The 22,340-nt window shown below is 31.5% G+C and overlaps 2 protein-coding genes across 2 annotated transcripts in view; one reads left to right on the top strand and one right to left on the bottom strand.

Moving 5' to 3' along the window:
* Positions 1 to 22,340, top strand: part of LOC133183620 (thioredoxin-like protein 4A) — a 137,697-nt gene that overhangs the window by 112,118 nt on the left and 3,239 nt on the right. The window lies entirely within an intron of this gene.
* LOC133180945 (myeloid differentiation primary response protein MyD88-like) lies at positions 5,907 to 7,270 on the bottom strand. Its single transcript, XM_061315417.1, has 4 exons — positions 7,267 to 7,270; positions 6,934 to 7,117; positions 6,745 to 6,836; positions 5,907 to 6,438 (listed from the first exon to the last, which is right to left on the bottom strand). The coding sequence occupies exons 1-4, from the start codon at positions 7,268 to 7,270 to the stop codon at positions 6,164 to 6,166; spliced, it is 555 nt and encodes a 184-aa protein (XP_061171401.1). The 3' UTR covers positions 5,907 to 6,163.

Below are 22,340 nucleotides of genomic sequence, written 5' to 3'. Positions count from 1 at the left end.
TTTCAGGAAGTTTCATACATTTTTTTTTCAAATACAGCAGTAGCAAAATCATTGTTTATCACAAATACAAGTGTTATAAGGAACACACGCAATGTATTTGTTGTAAAAAAAAGAAAGCAAGCAACATCATCTCTATCAATAAAATATTAAAAGGTAACTTTTTTCTGAATTTTATACCGAAGTACATACTAGTATTTTATTCATCTCTGGAAAAAATTGCAATGTCAGAGAGGAGCATTAAAATGAAAATGACCCATCTGTCCCAGAAAGAAATTCTGCGTGGTTTTCAGTATTTTGATATTTGAAGTTGCGCAAAGAATGAGCACCCATATTAAAAGAAGAATTTCCTGAAGTGCTTTATATATCTAAGGGAAGTTGCTGCTTTCGTTTTCCTAATTAAAGCTTTTCACAAGCACTAAATTTACAAAAATAGAATTGAAACTGACGAAACTGACGAGAACATTTTCGTATGACAAATACGTTTCTGCTTCTAAATGTAGGACGTTATACAAGTAATAATTATATACACTGTATTTTTGTGTTTATAACATCTGTTGGGTGCTAATACAAGATTTTAAGGTATGTGGGTGAAAAGGAAGGATTTCTATTTGATGCTTTTGCACTAATTCTGTGACGTTTCTCAAAAAATGACTTACTACACGAACAACTGAAGATTTTTAATTGTTTGTGTCGTTGGTCATTTTTAGTGCTTTATATTTTCCATCCGCGACCTTGTATCTATATATTTAGTAGATCCGACGCATAGGATACATACGGAAGCGTTTAGGTCTCGACGCTTATGTTGTAACTGTACATTGTCTTATTTTAAAGTGTCTTGTCAATACGGAAGCCTATAAGTTTCTACACTTGTTGTGTTTTATCTTGTACATTGTCTTATTTTATATTGTTTTATCAACATATAAAATGTTATATCGCCTTATTTATAACATATTTTGCATTGAATCTAGGTATCTTTTAACGAAATTTAAAGCACCTTCATATACTATTATAGTGTGTTACATATATATTATTTTGAAGATTCAAAAATATTTTGAAGAAGGTGAATGGAGAGACATCAGCAGTTGGATCATAGGCGTAGTCACAGGGAGCAAGTGTCCCCACCACCACCTTTGAAAGGGGGAGGGGCAAGAATATATGTATGCCCCTTACTCCCGCTTTTTGATCTAAGTAGTAAATATATCCTGAAAATTATGGATAATACTCGTAGTAGGATTATCAAATATCCCTTTTTCTCTGGATTTTTTTATGCTTTTCAAATATTTCAATTGGTTTAGCATAAATCCATTTTGTTCATGTTTGCTTGTAAAATATTTTACTTGGTTGAGCCCCCCACCCCACCCCCCTTAACACAAACTTCGGTCTGAACTTACATGTTAAATTAATTTGACTATATCTATGTAGATTATCCGCAACGTAACAAAAGGAATTTACATCTTTCTACGTAACAAGCAGTTAGATCTTATCTGCTGACATTTTATAGGATATCCTTGGGGAGGGGGGGGGGGTCATGAGTTTGGAGGTTCACGTCTATGTGGCGGATCCTATGTTTATCACACTGTGACAAAACAACAAACAATTACAGAGATTACATAGCCAGTCTTCGAATTGTATAATATTGCTACTTTCGATGCATCCAGGAATAGGCCTAATATTTATAAATAGAACATAAAAACTACGGGGGGGGGGGGGGGGGAGGTTGCTTTTCAGTAATTTACTCATCACAATGTTAATTAGGTATATTTTGAAAACATATAATTATTATTTCAGAAAGAGATTGATATAATCTTTATTAATTGTTTTCTTATTAATTAGAATGCTGTAAATGATTATTTGCATCATTGGGAACAATTTCACTGCTCATGACTCCCCCATCTTTCCTTCTTCTTCAAAACGTTTTGAGTCTCTCTAAAATCGTATGCGATAGCAAATATTCGGCACTGTACGAATGGTACAATGTTTTTGCTAATTCCCGAGTGATTTGACGTATCATTTTAGAGTTCCTGCGCCCTCACCCCCGGAGTTAATTCGAGAACAATATTTTCTCATTTTTCTCCAGAAATACTATCATATTTATATCGATATAACTACCATTCATACAGTTTTATTGTTGCATATCAAGATAGATACATCGGTATCTTTGAATATCATGCTTAAATAAATATTTTCAGATCAATATTTTGTTAAGTTCATATAACTTATATCAATAAAATCAATCAAATAAAAGAAAATGCTTTAAATTATGTAAAACACTTTAATACAAATTATGTGTATAGATAAGAAGAGGTTATATTTTATACGTTGACATACGGAAGCGTAAAGGACTCTACACTTGTTGTGTTATAACCTTGTACATTATCTTATATTTTATTGTCTCATCAACATATAAAGTGTTTTAACTCGTTATTTATACACATATTTTCAATTGTATTAAGATGTTTTTACATAATTTAAGGCACCTTCTTTTATCTAATTGATTTTATTGCTATAAGTATTATCGACTTAAAAAAATATATATTGATTTTAAGATATTGATCAAAGCAATATAGTTAATCATATCAATATAGAAATGTCGATCAGTTTAAATAGATATAAAGTTTTATCGATATAAATATATGAAGTGAGAAAATATTGTTATTGAATTAACTTTGCTGGGGCGGGAATTCTAATGAATCTTTACTTCACTCGGGATTCAGTGAAAGCTCCTGTACCATGTACATGCATTTGTTATCATATACGGTCATAGCTTGGCACAGATTCAAAAATATTTTGAAAAAAAGGGATGGAAAGACATCAGCAGTTAGATTATAGGTGTATTCATAGGGGGCTACTGTCCCCATCACTACTTTTGAAGAGAAGGAGAGTCAAGAGTATCTTTATGAACCTCCTCTAGCTTTTTTTTTAAACCTGAGTATAGTATAGATTCGCTAATATACCCCAAAAATAAAGAAGAATACTCGCATTTTGATAACTAAATCTTTTTTCCTAGTCATATATTTTATTTGGCTGACCCCCACCCTTTCCCCTTTTAACTTTGTGATTAAGCTAATGCAGATTGGCTGCAATGAAGCACAAATTATTATACAATATTCTAAGTAATAAGTTAGATCTGATGCGCTGATAGTCAAATTTTATCTGATATACAGGCATATATTCTATCATATTCACTTCTTATATTTTTGAAAGGGGGGGGGGTCAAGACTGTTGAGGTTGACGTCTATGTGGCAAACTTTTATGAAATTGAACACTGAAAAAATGTAGGGTGAGGGGGCAGCTGCCGTTCATTATTCCAGTCACAGCAATATTTATTATGCATACTTCGCAAGCACATAATTTTTAGTTGAAAGAAAGATTGATGATTTTTATCAATAAGAAAAAATATTAAATTATTACAAAATTTGCAGATATATTTCATTTCTTATTAATTAGAATGATGTTAATTGATATTTGATTCAATGGGAACAATCTAACTGAACATGCCCCTCTCACCCCTTTCTTCTTCAATAAGTTTTTTTTATTATTGTTGTGTGTGGAGCTTACTACATCGATATCTTTAATTCTCATGCTTAAATCAATATTTTTTTTAAGTCGATATAACTTTTAGCAATAAAATCCATCATACAGAAAAGTCGCTTTAAATTATGTAAATACCCAGATGCAATACAACATATAAATGAAAATATAGGAAGTAATAACAGTATATATGTTGATAAGACAATAAAAAGTAGGATAATGCACAAAAATATAACACAACAAATGTAGAGACCTTTATGCTTCAATAAATACATCAGAGGCCAAATCTCTATTCCCAGCAATAATACACTTAGTTGTAAAATATCACCAATTCTTATTTGCCACCTGGTACTTAAATTCCTATTTTTGCATAGAAATCTGAAAAAAGGGGTTCTTATCTGCATGTAACAAAGAGATCAAAAGATTTTTGAAAGGAATATGTTTCAATTTTAAACCTCAAAACGGTGTCAAGGCTAAACGATGACATTTTATACTACAGAAATATTAGTAATTTTATTTCTTGTGAATTTAGAGGTCCGATCCAATTTACAATTAGAAAATTAGGATAGTACTTGTGCGTGAATGTTTTCAATAAAATAACGTCAAACTCGCATACAAGACCGTTGTTTATTATTTGTTGTTGTTGCTGCTGTTTTTTTTTTTAAATTGACCCCGCTTTCCAATGTTCGTATTTAATTCTCCCCTAAAGCACCTAAAACATAAGACAGTCACTGTTTTGTCGATACACGAACTTATGAATCACTTCAGTCTCTTTTTAAGGTCGCTTACTTGCGAGTATTTAATCCTCTTTTTATGTTCTTGTTCTTGGAAAAAAAGATTAAATATAATGAACAATTAATTAATAGCCAATTAGAAATCAGTTTATGTTTATAATGTGTGGGCTTTTGTGCTTCCAACAAATCATTCTTTAAAAATATTTCTATGTACAATTCCTTTTTATTTCAATGTATTTCCCGTAAAATAAGAAAGTTATTACATGTTTATAATTCATAGTATCAATCCAATCAAATGCCAGGTTTCCTGTCATTTTAAGCATGTATGTTATTTTTAGACACTCGGACGAAGAGTGCTGTTTAATGCTTATGCAGAATTGCAATCTTTGTAAAATAGTGAGTAAAACCAATAAGTTTAAGGAACCTAGAGGAGCAGTCACTTTACAAAAAGTCAATCTAGATCTTAAAAACGCACAAAATGCTAATCAATCAGTCAATCAGTTTAATGGCTAATTTTAGGACTGCTGATACATTAAAGGCATCAATTGTAAGGTTACCACATTGCTAGAATATCAAGCTTCTTCCCTAAGATCTTCATTTACATTGTTTACATTCCTGTGCATTATGAAACTTTGGCTAAAAATTCAAATATATGTGATTATTGACAATGTTTTGTCTTGTTGACCTATTTCTACTTTCTAAAAATATAATTAAACTTCCCCGTATTTAGTTTTCATTCTAAAACCCTACACCCGGTTGGTCATATCTCAAGTTTGAATAACCAATCGAGAGGCTTTATAACATAGCTGCGTTAGTATGTAGAGGTTAAAGGTTAGGAAAATTTACTTAAACTTGATAGATGTCCAAAAGCAAAAGCAATATCGTAAAGACAAAAAATACTAGTTCATAAATGAACGAATTTCCTTGAAGTATTTTTAAGGAAATTGTTATCCAAAAAAAAAATGGTAAAGAAGAGAATGTAAAATCTTTTATATTTGATTAACTCCGTAATAATGAAAAGTGATTGTCCCTAAAACATACCGGAATGACGTTTCTGATTAATTATCACTTGATAGACAACAAACCCAAAAAGTTTAAAGCAATTATTGTATGTAAAATAAAAACAATAGTTTAATATTTATCAAGAACAGGGAAAGTTGAAGGCGTGTGTTGCTGATGGTACAATAAAAATTAATGGTTTTCTGCGTTTTTGGCAATATAACTTCAGACCACGATAATAGAATATTAGTGAATAAGGATGCGATTAGGTTCGTTGCTGACGTGCCTTCGACAGTACAATAACTGCTGATTGGTTTTTGCATTTTCTAGACATATTTCCTCATCCTGGATAAATCGTCGATACATAACAAATACCATCAAGGTCCAATAGGGAAGCAGTGTGTTTTATAATGGACATTTAACGCTGCTTTCAATTTTTTCCGCAGTATCATTTGCCATTCCACTCAAAAAATATTGTAAATCGTAGGATAATCAATTACCCAAGTCCCAGATTCCCAAATGATACAAGCTGATTAATAATTTCTTGATTTATATCGCTTAAAAAAATCAATAAATAAATATTTAATCTTTTCAAGTACAAAAGTGTGATTTTTATCTTTATGATATGATATACATATGTACAGAAACAAATGAAAGACAATGGCTGCATGGCTCGAAAATAAATCTCTCATACAAGACCTATCACAGACAGTAACATTTGATTGTAGCACTTTTTACAACCATTCATGATACATAACGGACTAGAAAAAGACTTGGGAAAACAACATAAAAAAAATTAAAAATATATATATTGAATCCCTGACTAGAAAGCAAAATGTAAAACAAAAGTCCAATGGTCACTTGGTTTCAAAACAATCCTAAAAGTAAAAATAAAATGTTTAAATAGTCCTCCATTTGTTTTCTTTGACAGAAGAAAAAGAGTCCATAATTATATCTGGTAAACAGACAACGTCCGCAAGATTTTTCTTGACTTTCCTTGGCGTCGATATGGACGTAAATGGACGTGCCTGCTTTCTGAAGCACATGGCCACGCGTGGCCAGAACCAGGGTCTAAGGTCACTTTTGGTGTAGTCATTTGCGGTCAAAAATCGAATACAACTAGGGGCGATGCATTCTTCTCGGTGAATTGGGATTATGTGTCTCATTTGGAATCCTGTCAAAAAATGATAAACTTTTATTTCCAACTTTATAATTTACATGAATCATTATTTTTATATAATATAGAACACTTATTTATATATTTATTTATAAGTACATGTATTGTAGAAGTTACACAATTTAAAAAATAGTATTTATTTATTTACATAATTAATAATTATGTTAATTACAATTTTGAAGTTAACTTTGATTTTTTTTTATTTATCTATTTCAATTTGTTTATATTTAAATTGTAATTAAATGATATCCAGTGCAAATAAATGAAATATCTATACTGATTTTAACATGTATAGCTATTTACCTGGAGACCTTGAAACGGCTACTTTCAGAAGATACATGGCAATTTCGTTTTTTGTGAACTTCTTGGTCAAAACCACAATTACTTTTTCACATCTGAAATAAAAAGTAAAACATGAAGAAAATAATCAATTGCACATTTTCCATATAAATAAGCAGTATGTAAATTTTCCTTTTTAATTCATACACTTACCCGTTCATAATGATTTCTGATTCCTTTTGGTAATCCATTTCGATGTCTCCATCACGTGATCTGATATGAAGACGAAGATTATGCTCTGACGATTCCAGATTGTCCGCCATTTCTTGCAGAAATAGTCTGTCTTCTTCTGTGTCGTCTGCTATTACGTAAGCATCATATTGTCTAGTTACGGAGCCTGAAAAAATATTTTTTTTTAATTGTAATTATTTTTGTTATATGTTTTTTTTTTTTATTTCATTATATTTATCATTCATAATTTTAAAAATTTTGAAAATTAAAAAAAAAACATTTTCTTAAGAATTCATATAATTTTTTTTCACATACCCATATTTTTTTTTCTATAATACCACTTTGGACCAGCTCAACAGTTTATGTTGTGACTGGAGTTTGTGTAATTGAGTGTCGTTTTTATACACTCCACGCTTTCCTCGGCCTAACATACTTCGTATTACTCTGTCATAAAACGAGATCAATAGGAATGCTTCCGCTGTTCTCATTGGCTGGAACATTACTATAAATAGAAATGGGTCCATTCAGTTCATGTGTACCTTTTCTTTACGAGGTATACACCCCTTCTGAATACACTATTTAAACAAACAAAGCTGACGTTATTAAGAATTTGGCACTTTTTAAAATCACGTGACTTTTTTAAAAAAACCTCGATAACCAATAGAAATGATTTTTCTTCCTGGTATTTAATTCATCTCAAAATTTAATTTTAGATTTTCAAAGCCTCTCAGGGATACACAATATTGATAAGGACATATATTGAATTTCTAAAGAACCTTATATTTCCTTTTGTAAAATGAAAGTGCAGCAAAGCAAACTATAAGAAATCCCCATTGAATAAGTACATTTGATTTTACTACGTATTCTGGTCAGAGTATATATACTTAAGTTCGAATACTTAGTGCATTTCAGTTTTACGACCGTTTCGAGGAAATGATACTTCCATTCATTCAAAGGTCACCATTAGAGCTTCCTAGAATTCATGTTCAGAACTGCTACCGTATTGTCAGGATATGTGTATATAGGAAACTGTATATTGACGTTTTTTTTGACGTCTAGAGAATATGCTTTATGATCAACTTATAACTGTAGTTATAAGTACCTCACTACTAACATTAAAAAAAAACTCTAAAGAAGTCTAAAGAATCGGGTATTTACTGTCAAGAATGATCAGTTATAGTCAAAAATAAGATAGAAGCTGTCACAGAGTGTTGAGATGGATTTTGTGTAAAACAAGATGGTGCAAGCAGAATATCTGCACGACTGTTTCAAGCTGAGGGTTATTAATTTTTTAAACTTTTTTTTTAGTTTGTTATTTCAGGAAGTGTGATGCTTTTCCTTCAATTGCAGCATTGTCAATTTCATTGTTAATCACAAATATAATAGGTGCAAGGAAACACGTGCAATGTATTTTGTTGTAACAAAGCAACATCATCTCTCTTATAATAGAGGAAGGTGGGTGTTTTTTATGAATTTTATAGGAAAGAAAAGAAAAAAAAGATTGAAATATCTTTGTGAAGTACGAAACAGAAAATGCCCCATCTCTTTCAGAGAAAAATTCTGCGTCTTTAAGTTACGCAAAGAATTAAATGGGCTAAAGAGGAATTTCCTGTATATATCTGAGGGAAGTTGTCGCTCTCTAGTTTTCTTAAGCTTTTCACAAGCACTGAATTGACACTAATAGAAGTATGTTTTCATATGACTAATATGTTATTGTGTCTAAATGTAGGACGCGTTTTACAAGTAATTATCATATACATTATCTGTTGGATGTTAGAACAAGATATAAGGAGATGTAGGTGAAAAGGAAGAATTTTTATTTGTTGTTGTTTTTTTAACTCATTATGTGAGGTTTCATAAGCTTTCTTCTGAAAAAAGAAATATGCATATGTATATGAAATTAGGTTTTTTTTCAGAAAGTTTTTGAAACTTCACATAAGGTGTGCAAAAGATAAAACAACAAATAATAACTCTTCCTTTACACCTACATTGATATTATATATATATATATATATATATATATATATATATATATATATATATATATATATATATATATATATATATATATATATATATATATATATATATATATATATATATATTTAATGATTACGCATCTATTTATCAAAATTGTAACATATTTATGTTAAGATTTAGAATTTTAAACTTATTAGTTACTTACTGATAAAAGAAAAATTGGTAGATATGCATGCATGCCTTTGCAGGATATTATACATGTAATGAATGACTTTTTCATCATTTAGCAGGATTGAGCCCTTTTCGGTTATCAGCGTATGTTATTTATTTTACATTAACTGTGTTCAATTACAATCTTTTTTGATTAAAGACGAAAAAAAGATATATCAAAAGATGTACTTTAAAAATGGTTTTAAGGTAGAACCTTTGTCGGAAAAGTCTTTGTCACAGTGTTTTCAATTCTTAATATGAGGAAGAACATACCCAAATGTTTACCAAAAATGATTAAAATATATACCTTTCCCCAAAAAGAAATGAGAGAAACTTTTTTATTCAATACTTAATGTACTTCTGTTGACCTTTTTGCACTTACAAAGTTTTGGGATTACCGGGTACTTTCAGATTTACACTGTAAATATTTATCAAAAATGTAAATTTTTATTGAAAAAATTAACATTTTAGGGAAATATTATTATTATTTTACACCAACCATTAAAAATATATATGAATAATTAACAAATGATTATGAAAATGAATGTACATCATTTCATAATTTAGGTATTACATCTTTTACAGATATATGACTAGGACAACATATTATCAAGATATTGTACTGTTTTGTAGACAACTGAAGATTTCTTAGCAACATAGCATTCCTTTAAAATAGTTGCATGTTATTCACATTATCATTCATAGTTGTGTATTTTCGTTCACTTAAATATGACTTCATATGACGTAGGTTCTGATGATTTACGTAAAATCTTTTAAGTTTTACTCTCTGTTTTCACAAGAAAAGCAAAAGGAAAACAGATATATTTACGTTCACCACGAGAGATTTAAAGTAGTTTCGTTTCTCAAATATGTAAGGACAGAATCATAAAGTGTCATGTAATATAATTTTTGCAAGCCTTTTAAAGGGTTTGTTGGAGTTGTGGATGAAAATGATATTTGTACTTTACCCCCCCCCCCTCCCCATTTTGAAACTGGTTTTCTCTTTGATATGAAAGTATTGTCCCTATTTGTAAATTGAAGAGCGTTTTGTGTATAAAAAAAACATATTTCTCTGCACTGTTTTATAAAGAGAATGAGAGAGAAAATGTCTGGCTAGAAATCGATTGATTGCCTATAAAATATGTTAACACAAACAGGATAAAGCATATTATAGAATGAGGACTCTCACAATCTCGAGATACTTGTACTAAATGTTAGAAATGTTAAGAGCAGATGTGTGCTTGTTTTGTAAAATAAAAGTACCACGTGAGTGATGAAACCTCCAATGTAAATCATTTAGGAAGAATTGAAAGGGGGTTAGGTGTAGTAATTTTTTCCCTTGTAAATTTCTGAATTCGAAGAAGAACAGGTGACTGCAGATACCACAATGATAAAGCTTACTAAAATGACCTTTAATTATCATAGGCTTCGGCAGAAAGAAAAATTTCACTGAACAGCAGTGCAGATGTTAAAAATATGGAAATCTTTATTTATTTATTTGAAATTTATACTGTACTTATTATAAATAATGAATTAGGATGTTCATAATCGATAGTAACTCAGGGGCAGACATGCATTATTTAATAATATTTGATATATATACGATATTTTATTTACCAGTCAAGGGTCCGGATGACCTTTTAACATATAAAAGTACAAATTAAAGACTATTTCACAACATAAATTGATTTTTTTATCAGTAGTACGCAGCTATATAATTAATCGGGTTAGATTGTGCCCAGTGTCAATCAGTAGACAGTACATGCACGTATGTTTATAGACGCGTTTATAAATTGTTCTTTTATATTTCAAAATAAATTTCCAAAACAATGCATGTATTAATACATTTGTTCTTTTACTGTTTTTAAAAATAAATTTTCCACGCAAGCATAAAGTTTCTGGTATTTAAAATCCATATCAGTTTCTCAGCAGATGTCAAAAAGACAAATTTGAATTGATTTTTTACATAATTTCCATTAAATGTAACCAAATTATATTTTGGACAAATAAGCAAAAAAAAAATATATGTTCATCATCAGCCTTCAGCACATTAACACTACTACCACCACTCAGAAACCATGTCGCCTGATTTAGCAGTCTAAGTCTGATCTGATCTGATCGTTCAATTATACTAGATAGTATGATACAGCAGTCCATCTTACCGACTACCCGCATATTTATAACGTGTGATGAAATTAGTACCAAAGTTGTGAATTTCATGTTCGGTGAATCAGAGATGTGAATAAAGGCGGGGTGGGTGACAGAGAAGTTTAAAATCCAGACCAATCGTCTTTTTGTATAAAGCTTGTAATGAAGTAAATAAATATACTTATATTAACCCCCGCCCCTCCCCGTATGTAATTTAGGGTAAGTATCTTGAATTCTTGACTGTCACACAAACCTTCACTAAGTGATAAATCTTGAATGGAGAGAGACATAATTAAAAACTCGTATACATGTACTTAATACTAAGCTTGCAAATTACATGTTGTGCATCAGTATGACTCAACCATTACTCACGAATAAATAGCAAAAGGAACTCTGAGGAAGAAGTTATTATTCTGTTTGCACCAGAATGTTTCAAAAGATTTGAAAAAAAGCTTATGTTTGGTGTTATTGTTTTTCTTGATACTGCGTTAATGAGACCCAATGCCTGTTAACAAGGACATTGAGAGAAAAGAATATTTGTGTTCAAATACCAATAACTTAGAAGAGAAAAATTTCTTTAAAAACCATATAACACCATTTAACTGTACGTTTCTGTTTATACAAGGAAGATTTTTAATGAAATGTATTTGGGCAACAACGATTATCAACCTCTAATAAAAATATTAAATAAATATATGATTTTTGTCGGTGGAAAAGGGGAATTCTACTCTTGTTGTTACATGTAATGAATGGTAATATATATAAATCTTTTTTATTATTAATTTCAGGAAGAGATTATGAAAAACAAGGATGTTTGATATTTTAAAATTGAAAAGTAAGATATTATTTATTAAAGAACTGATTAATGGGCTTTATTGATTGCCACTTCATCACAGGCACTTGACGTTTCAAAAATTTGCTTTACAAATGATACTGTTAAATTTTAACAAGGTTAAAATAAATGCATAAATAGCATTACTCTACTGACAAAACCTGAATGATTAGTATCATTTTAAGTTGCTCATAAAGATTTCATTTAATATATCCCTCCAAACCAAGCATGTGTGGAAGTCACCTTTTTCACATTATTTTTTAATTTGCTTTTTTCAAATGTTACAGGCGTCTCCATATGAGTGAAAAATTCTCGAGAGGGACGTAAAACAAACAAACAAAAAATGTTACGGGTTGATTTTTATTTTGCACAACATATGTAAAACACTTTAAACAGTGCAAGTCCAAGCGGGTTTGAAAGGAACAGTTTTGGAAACATTAATGCATCTATACTTCACAATAAGAAAACGCCTAGCTTTAAAAACAATACAAAAATGCATTTGGTAAAACCTTTAACATATTAAATAATAGAGTGCCTCTAGAAAGAAATATCGAATGCATGATTCTTTATACGACAGCCATATGCCAACTGATATTACACCCTACTTCTACTCTTTACATTGCCAACTGTATTTTCTTTAAGATACATGCCCAAATACATTTTTAAGAGCTGAAAGTTTGTATATTAAAACATGCAAATCCATAAAGGGGAGAGGGTATTGCCTCCTGACAATAAAACTTTCTGACAAGCAAAATATACGGAAGCCGAGTTTGAGTGATTGAACAGGGAAGAGGGTATACTACACGCTAATGCAACACATGCAACGATAGAAAAAACTTCTATGTTTAAGGGAGGTCACTCATAAGGAGTGGGGGTATTTACAATTATCTCTAAATATGGTTCTGGGTAACATAAGCCATTACATTGATATAATTAAAAACATTTATCAAAAATCACAAGTACTTCTTTATATATAGAAGAAAATACGCGATTTATGGCAAGTCAAAGGGGAAGTGGGGGGAGACTGCTTAAAGATATAAAAACACATTTCACCCGTACAATAGTATGTGCGAAATATCCGTAGTTTTTCTAAAATATGTATAAATAAAATCGGCTAATACTGCTAGGACTATAATAAGACTTTACACTCCCTCCATCTCTCTATGAATGGCCTTTCCTAAAGATTTAGAATTTTCTGTTTTCTCCCATTTTTTTGGTGTTAATTAATGTGAAACCCTTTCCCCTAAAATTAACTTTGGGGTTATTTTGATTGTTAGGTTTGGGAGCTTGTTGTTTAAGAGGAAATACTTCCTCCTCCTCCGTTCTCGTATAAACATTCCTGTTTCTTAAAGAAGGTTGATTAAAGCAAACAAATTAAGGATAACACAACAGGCAATCAATAGTAGTGAGCAGTTGTCAGTGCCAAAAAGCAGTTGGCAGAGAGTGAAACCCCTCATGTATTAATCTCCTCCCCCGACGAATTCATTGTGACACCCCCCCCCCCTTAAGAGGAGGAATGACAACTATACAGTGTCTCGTTCCCTTAAATCTTACATGGAATGTGGATATTATGGAGGAAAAAGGGATGACTGGCTGTATAGTTGTTCTTTCCTCAAATAAATTTAGTTGTACTAACAAGATTAAACGTCAACCCGCTATGTTCATGTAACAAAACGTTCTAAAAAGTGATAGAATTTTTTTTTTTAACCAATAAATCATACAGTGACTCGGTTTCATTGTGCGCAAGTTTTTAACCCTTGTTGTTTTGTTACATGTATATGTCTGAATATTAAAAAATAAAAACAAACGCTTATATTTGTAGTTTTAAAAAAAATACCTTATGTACATTTTTGAAAAGTACAAAGAATAAACAATGATTAATAGCCGTAAATTTTCGGTTTTTATTTTTTTTCAGACATGTATAATAGAGCACTAACGATACTAATTTAGAAATGAAGATGATATATAAACCAAGCCCCTATTAAACTTTGCATCTTACATTTCCCGATGAACAACATAAGCAACAGTCAGCTGAAAAATGTTTTCTTCGTTTTCATGAATAGTCGATATGTAGAAATCAGCCCGGGAAGGGAAAAAATATGGATCTACACTTGAACCACTAAATTCAAAAGTCATTAAACCTGGAAAAATGTATATCTTTCATATTAGTGTCAAATGTCAAGGGTCTTTATGTACCTTTCTATTGTTTTCTGTTTATTTTATATCAGAGCAGAATAGCATTTACAGTTTATTATCTTCCAAATATTTTCACATAGAAGTGCTTAAGTACAATAGTACATGTATTTGATTTCACAAGGGGTTTTTTTGGGGGGGGGGGGTAAGAAAATTTAGTCATATTCATTTAAACTCTCTCTCTCTCTCTCTCTCTCGGGCTTGTTTTTCGTTATAAGACAAAAAACATGACGTCAAAGTCTTCTATAGCAGTGTACTGGAGATAGCATAGCTTCTGGAGACGATGGTTTTTGTAAGTCTTTATTGTCTGAAATACCAAGCACTGATCGCCAAGCACACTGTGTGTCTACTGCTATTTTCATCTAACAATGTCTGTTTACTCAGTTGGTGTTTATGTTTTTTTTTGTTTGTTTGTTTGTTGTTGTTTTTTTTTGGGGGGGGGGGGGGTCATGAAATTGTATACCGACTTGACTATTCCTAGCTTTAAATCTTTTTCTTTTCATTTTTATATTTAAAAATAGTGCTTTAAATTTTTTCTTTCCCCTAAAAACAAATATGTAGTCATTAAGAAAAAGTGACCTACTTATGGAATTCCATGATATACGATAGACACCTGTCATTGACACAAGGCCTATAGAAATGATATGCTTGAATTAACCCTAACAGAGCAACAATAATCTATAACAATCAGAAAGAGTCGGATCTATGAATTTTTTATTCTGGGAGGAAGGAGGATGGAGTATTTTCTTTCAAACAAAATAACCTAAAGGCAGTTTTAATGGGGGAGAGGTAACCACTAAGATACCGTCAGAAAAAAGGGGAAATTTTCTTTTTCTGTAGGGAAGACCATTCATAAGAAGAGGATGTCATATACGATTACGATTTATCTTATGAGGGTTCTGGATAGTATTAACCGATAAAACTATTCAAATTATAGAAATACTATAGAAAATCAAAAAACTCTTTTATCTAGGGTAAAGGTATATCTTGATATCTTTTTGCGATTTCTTTTGCAAATACCACTATAAATCAAAAGAAAATTTACTATGTACAAAATTATTTCTTAACTTTCATAAGTGTTATGTAAATGGCTATATCAACCTGGACCCTATTAGAGATTATCGCATGTAACCCTCTCTCTCTCCATAGCATTAGTCATTAAATTAAACTGACACGTTGCATTATTACATGTATGCCTTTTTGTTATTCCTATTCATAAATTTTGTTATTTTCATTCTAAAACCTATCATTCGTATTCCATAAAATGTGATTCCTATTCGATAAGTTGCAATTCCTTATCGAAAACATGTGATTCCTATTCGAAAAAAATGTGATTCCTATTCGATAATTTGTTATTCCTATTCGATACTTTTGTCATTCTTATTCGATAATTAAATGATTTATATTCGTTAATTTTGTTATTCCTATTGAAAACATCGCATAGGAATGATAGAATTATCGAATAAGAATAACAAGATTTTCGAATAGGAATCACATGTTTTCGAATAGGAAATGACATGTCATCGAATAGGAAACACATGTTTTCGAATATGAATGATATATTTTGGAATAGGAATCATAGATATTCCAATAGGAATAACAAGTTATCGAATAGCTGCAATAATGTAGCCCTCTCCGATTTTTTAATCTGATATTTTCAGGAGAGGGCTACAATTCCACTGCATCTCGGTAATGGTGCAAACATATTTTTAGATACGGGCGACTGCAGGCAAAATAAATTGTTTTTGCATTCAACTTACTTCCAATAAGACGGAATTTTTATTCACTATCGACATCATACCCCTTTATACGCGAAAACCAAGTAAAATAAATCTCCGTGTTTCCAGTCGTTCTCCTCAGCAGCCATGACAGTTCTCGCGTGATGTAATGAGAATTGTGCTTGAAATTTAGAATCACTTGATAATGTAAATTGTCGGTGTCGATAAAAGTTTGTGTTGTATGATATCATAAATATCGATAAATAAAAGCATTCCATGTGATATTTTTTTCATATACAGTGATATTTATGCTTAAAATAAGGGAAATCCATACAGATCCGCTCCCGTAGATCCCGAATTCTCATTGGTTGTCCCAAAATAAAATCGATCAAGGTCAGTAAACATGGCGGATAAATTCAAGTTGTGATATTGACATACACGAAAAATAACCGATATACGGATTGTTCTGTATATTTTTGGATCAATTCATGTTCTGCATAACTACATTTTATGAGTTCAGGTAAGATATGTTAATAAAATACCCACTTACTGATAATTTGAGCCGAAATCTGTGCGGTAGTGAATCACTCCCGCACTTGCACCATTACGGAGATCCTAAGGAGTTGTAGCCCCCCCCCCCCCCCCAAAAAAAAAAAAAAACAAAAATCGGAGAGGGCTACATTATTGCAGCTAGTTATCGAATAGAAATGGCAAATTATGGAATAGGAATCACATTTTTTTTCGAATAGAAATAACAACTTGTTGAATAGGCAATCACATTTTATCAAATAGGAATGATTTGATTTAGAATAAGAATAATAAATTCAATGAATGAAATATATGGAGATAACGAACAGTATTCAAGCTCAAAAGTCCATTAAACAATACAAAATAGGAGAAAAGCAAACACGAACCTCCAAAACATCAGAGGTGGTATCAGTTGCCATGGAGGAGTGAGCATCCCCTGCCGACCGGTCACACCCGCTGTGTGCTCCTTGTCATGATCGAGAAATAACGGGAAAAAAATCCGTCGACAATTCAGTATGTAAATAATGGCCTAACAATTAGTATGAAAAACGTCAGTCAGCATTTGACTCAATGATAAATTGTATTTGCTGACAAGGTCATTGTATCGACCATAGAACTTACGAAATGATGAATTTAAACGAGACTGCTGATATTCTTGTTTCATCAACTTGTTTGTCAATAATTACCTCGTTTTAGAAATTGTACATACGTAGAGCATGCTCTTGCGAATCGAATCAACTGAGAGATATAAACTCCGTATGCAGGTGATGAAGGTATACTGCTGCATAAGTAAGGGAAGTTGACGATTGAAAAGTTAAAGTCATCACCCTTATCATAAAGCTTGGTTGTTAGATTACCATTAACGTCTTTTTTCAAGTAAAATATCTAAATATGAAACAGATGTGTCAAACTCTGTGGTATCTTTTATCTCAAGCTCACCAGGATATATCGTTTCGACATAAGAATGGAAATAACCATTGTTAATTAACAATACGTCGTCGATATATCTAAATGTCGAGTTGAAGGCCACAGCAAGTGTTTTCTTCTTTTCACGTATAAGATTTTGGACAAATTCTGCTTCATATGAATACAAAAAAGGTCTGCTAATTACGAGGCGCAATTGGTACCTATGGGAATTCCATTAGATTGTTGGAAGACCTGGTTTCCAAAAACCACATAGATATTGTCAATCAGAAACTCAAGCATTTTTTAATGTCAACTTCAAAGTATTGTGTGTACAATCAGAATGTTTGTTAACAAAATAATTTTGCAAATGACTAATAACAAGGTAAGTAAATTTACGAGTTCCATTTTTATTGAAAAAGCAGCTGTCAATGATATCAAAAAGCCTGGACTTTAATTTATCGTGGGGAATGGTTGTGTATAAAGTTGAAAAGTCGTAAGTTTTTAAGCTGTTGATTGTGGTAAAATCTTGTGATTTCAAATTTTCAAAAAGTTTCCTTGGAATTTTTAAGTATCCACATCTGATTTACACCACTTCTCGAATATATTGTAGCACAATACTCTTGAAATTTCTCCTTCACTACTGTTTATATCTTAGTGAGGAGTAAAGAAAGACGCTTACAAAAAAGTATAATAAAATGCAACGTTTTACACGCCATAGAGCTATACATGCACATGAAAAATCAGAAATATTTTATGCATAGTGTAAAATGACTTGTTTTGTACGACAGAGTATTGGAAGATAAAACTTTCATCACGAGACAACTTACTTTTATCAAAAGTGTTTATAATTTCTTGTAGAGTCACCTCTATGATATGATTAAAATTATCGGTTAGTATTACCCAGGACCCTGGTAAGAGTTTATCGTATATGATCCCGCATCCCTTCTGAATGGCCTTTTCCTACGGAGGTAGAAAATTTGAAGATGGATTTTTTCCCCATATTTTTATCGGAAAAACTAGTGTATCCCCCGCTAAAAAAAAGTAGCTTTTAGGTTAGATTGCTTTCCAGGAAATTTTGGACTTTTTTCTGTTTTGTTTCTAAGAGGAAATACATGTTGTACCCCCACCCCCACCCCCCCACCCCCCACTTCACCGTGTGAAGATTCATGGATATGTCCTCTTTTTCTCTATGTTGTAATATATTGTTGCATTCCTACACAATGCCAATTAAGTTAGCACAATAGTCAATATCATCTTTAAGCAGAGGCAGTGAACAGTTGGCAGTAGTTTTAAGCAGTTGGTATAGGTAATCAGCACTTGGCAGTAAGCAGTGAGCAGTTGGGTAGTAAGCAGTGAGCAGTTGGCAGTAAGCAGATGGCTGTCGTTTATGGAATTCCGTAGTGTAACCAGATAAATATCATCATATTATTCTGTTCTTTTGACTTTTGCCCCCCCCCCCCCTTTTCTTAGACATTATAACGGAAAGCTTGGTTTAGTTGGCAAACCAACTTCAATTTCAACTACATCAACTTTTTCCCTTTTTATTTCTAATAAAAGAATGCATGGTCTAACCTTTCTGGACTTCTGTCTATGTAAAATTTACCAGCTATAATTGTCAGTACAGGATTTCGTTTTCCTTTGAAAGGCTTAGCATAAATCTTTATTATCCTATTTGATGGGAATTTTTTTAAACCAAACATGTTCAGTCCCACATCAATCATACTTTGGAAATCTCTGAACAGTAAAAATAATAGATACAGTAAATTAAAGGTTTTATATACGACACATCCTGAAACATGAGTAAAGTACTTTCCGAAATGTTAATGGACATTAAACTAACGAACTTCGATTAATATCCAATAAAGAGTTTAATGGAAAGGGAACGGGATTTTTCTCTCTTTTAAATGGAAAGCTGAGTGGAATGTGTTCATCGGAATGACATTGGTATTTTATGATTTTTTTTTAACCTCACATCATTTTATACGTTAAATGGCAAATGTTAAATATGAATAGGCCTTGGAAAATACCAACAGGAATCAAACTGTTTCAATAAACTTGAAACTTTAATTTCTATAAAACTGACGGGATGACATCAGATGTCACAGAAGCAATTCAACAGAAATATGAATAAATAGGGTTTTTTCCAAGAAAATTTAATTTTTCACTCTTTATATTGATAAAATCAAAAACGGCGTGGGGAACCTAGAAAGCGTGCAATGCAAAACGATAAAAACATCACTTGGAGAGTTTTAAATTCCTTTCAAAAATACCAGTGTCATATCACAAACCTTCAGATCTCTTGAATTCGACTGACATATTATTTTGTATGTCATTCGGATCCAAGCGATGGTCTTTATTCACGAATTGTGTATGTCCCTAATTGAAGCTTCACGGTCTGATTGTTGCAGAAACAAGCAATGTCTGATATCCAGGAAGAGATTTTTGTCAGTTGTACGTGATTTTCTTCAGGTAAACAAACTTTAATCAATTACAAAAGCCAAAACTAGTAGGACACAGTCCAGACAATAGCGAATTGAAAGTTTAGCGAAGAGAAGTATCTGATAGGCCTACCAACTTTAAGTAATCCAACTCCTCTACAATCTGTCATATGTTATTATAGAGCAGATACCCAAGCCTTCTTTGATCCATACATGTTAGTTTCCTACATTTAACAGTTTTTCCCTTTGCTAAATTTGTTCCCCTTTTTCAGTATTTTATAACACGCAACACGTGTGTATTTAGTGGAATACTCAGTGTTTCAGAAATATCACCGGGTTTTACAATCCCTTAATTATATAATACACATCTAAATTAGGCTTTCAAAATGGACACTCAGAACAAAAGCGGACAAGAAAAAAAAGTTAATTCATGAAAACTGTATAAATCTTAAGAAAATAGGAGGTATTGTCTTTTGGTAAAAATTAAGCATTAAGTTGTGTTTATTTTACTTATACAATATTTTAAATGATATCACAAAAATACCAATATTTTCTGGGAATACTATAGATATACATGTAAAAATAAAAAAATTAAAGGAAGTGATCGTGAAAAGAAAACAAGGTTGAATATCTGCTGCATGAGCATATATTAAATAGAGACACCTTTATTGAAGTACATGTGTACTAGTATTTCTAAAAATAAAAGTTCTCATTCTGACCCAATTTGGTCCCTTCATCCTTGACGTTAACGATTTTTTTATTTGTATTTTTTTTCCTTCTTGAGAGGGCATGCTTTTTCATTTTACCAAATCTTTTAAATCAATTTTTACAGATATTTTATTACAAATGGGATTGAAAATTGGTCAAGTAGTTTAGGAGATATCAAAAATATGAGAAAGATGACAGAAAGAGAGAAAAACAAACATACGGACCACTGTTCAGTTATGTTTGCGTATGTATGTATAAGCTAAAAATATTTCAGAAAACATGAACCTAGAATCTGGATATGGCCATGTAGCTCACTATCGCAACATCGCACTATCGAGGTTTGGGTCGATGACGTGATAATGCAATAACGCCTTGCTGCGATGACGATGATGCCATGGTGCGATGGCGATGGCGCGATGACGGTGGTACAAAGGCAGCTAGTTGGAACGATAGCGCTATGACACGATAGCGATGTTGCGATGGTACGATGAAGTGATGTTCTCTTTCGCCCCATCACACTTTGGCACCATCTACATAGCACTGTCGCGTCATCGTTGTCGCGCCATCACTTCATCTTTATCGTTCTATCATATTATCGCTCCATCTACTCTTCAGTCGATGCTCGAAGGTGATAGTGAACTACGCGGCCATATATGAACCTTTTAAAATTTATATATTTTCCGGTAGAAATGTGGTAGGATGGGTATTTCTTCAATCTACAGAGATTAATAATATTTTTCAATATAATGTCCAATTATAAATTTCTTTAATTACATATGTATTTAATTTCTTAATCTTGCTATTTCCATTTTGGTGAATATATTACTTATAAGTTGCATTTGATCCAAAGAAGATGACGCTAACTAATAGATCTACGAATATACTGAAGTATATATAAGATTGTAAAAACAAAATTATTACCCATGGATTCAGGGGGAAAAGAATAAAACCATCTCAAACTCTCTCTCTCTCTCTCTCTCTCTCTCTCTCTCTCTCTCTCTCTCGTTTTGATGTAAAAGAATCTTCACAACGTATTTAGCTTTGGAAAGACTTGGAAATTTGATATGCCATAAAGGGAAAAAAATGTCCTCATTAATTTTAGACAGGGAAGAGAGAAGAAAAAGTCCCTAAGTTTTTAAAGCAATCAGTGAGTCTACAGTATAATATATATATATTACATTTTCAATAGAATGTTGAAAGAAATACACTATGTCGATTTCCAACACTATCCAAAAGACCCTGGCAGGTAAATTAGTCGTGTTAAAATATTTGATTTTTTTATCTTGGTTTACAAGGCAATTTAAATATGAACGGGCAAGTAACAACTTCCTTTTAAGTCTTACATTTAGAAAAATAGCACCGAAGGACATTTTTAACATATTCGTTAAATGGCTCTTTATTTACACATAAATCTTTAATGTTTTGTAAATTGAAAGCATGGTTCTGCTTTTTACTAGTAATTTTATGCATTATACATGTAATACTAAAATAGGGAAAACACAATTTTATAATGTACCAAATTAAAATATAAGGATGTAACAAATTACAAGAAAATAAATACACACAAATTATATTTAAGAATTAAAACACATTTCATCGATATAAAAAATCTATTCGCTTGTGGTCATCTTTTATGTTTTCTTGAAGCTTTGTAAATATCAAGGGAAAAAATAAAAAAGAATATTCCAAAGAAATCTTATTTCAGATACTTGTTTTCTTCTTTTTACT

This window comes from Saccostrea echinata, unplaced genomic scaffold (genome assembly GCF_033153115.1).
Source record: "Saccostrea echinata isolate AGI-Se365-2 ecotype Australia unplaced genomic scaffold, CSIRO_AGI_Sech_v1 ptg000001l, whole genome shotgun sequence".
In the NCBI taxonomy this organism is placed as follows: Eukaryota; Metazoa; Mollusca; class Bivalvia; order Ostreida; family Ostreidae; genus Saccostrea; species Saccostrea echinata.
The sequence above is the reverse complement of the archived record's forward strand: the minus strand, read 5'-3'. Positions and strand labels throughout refer to the sequence as shown.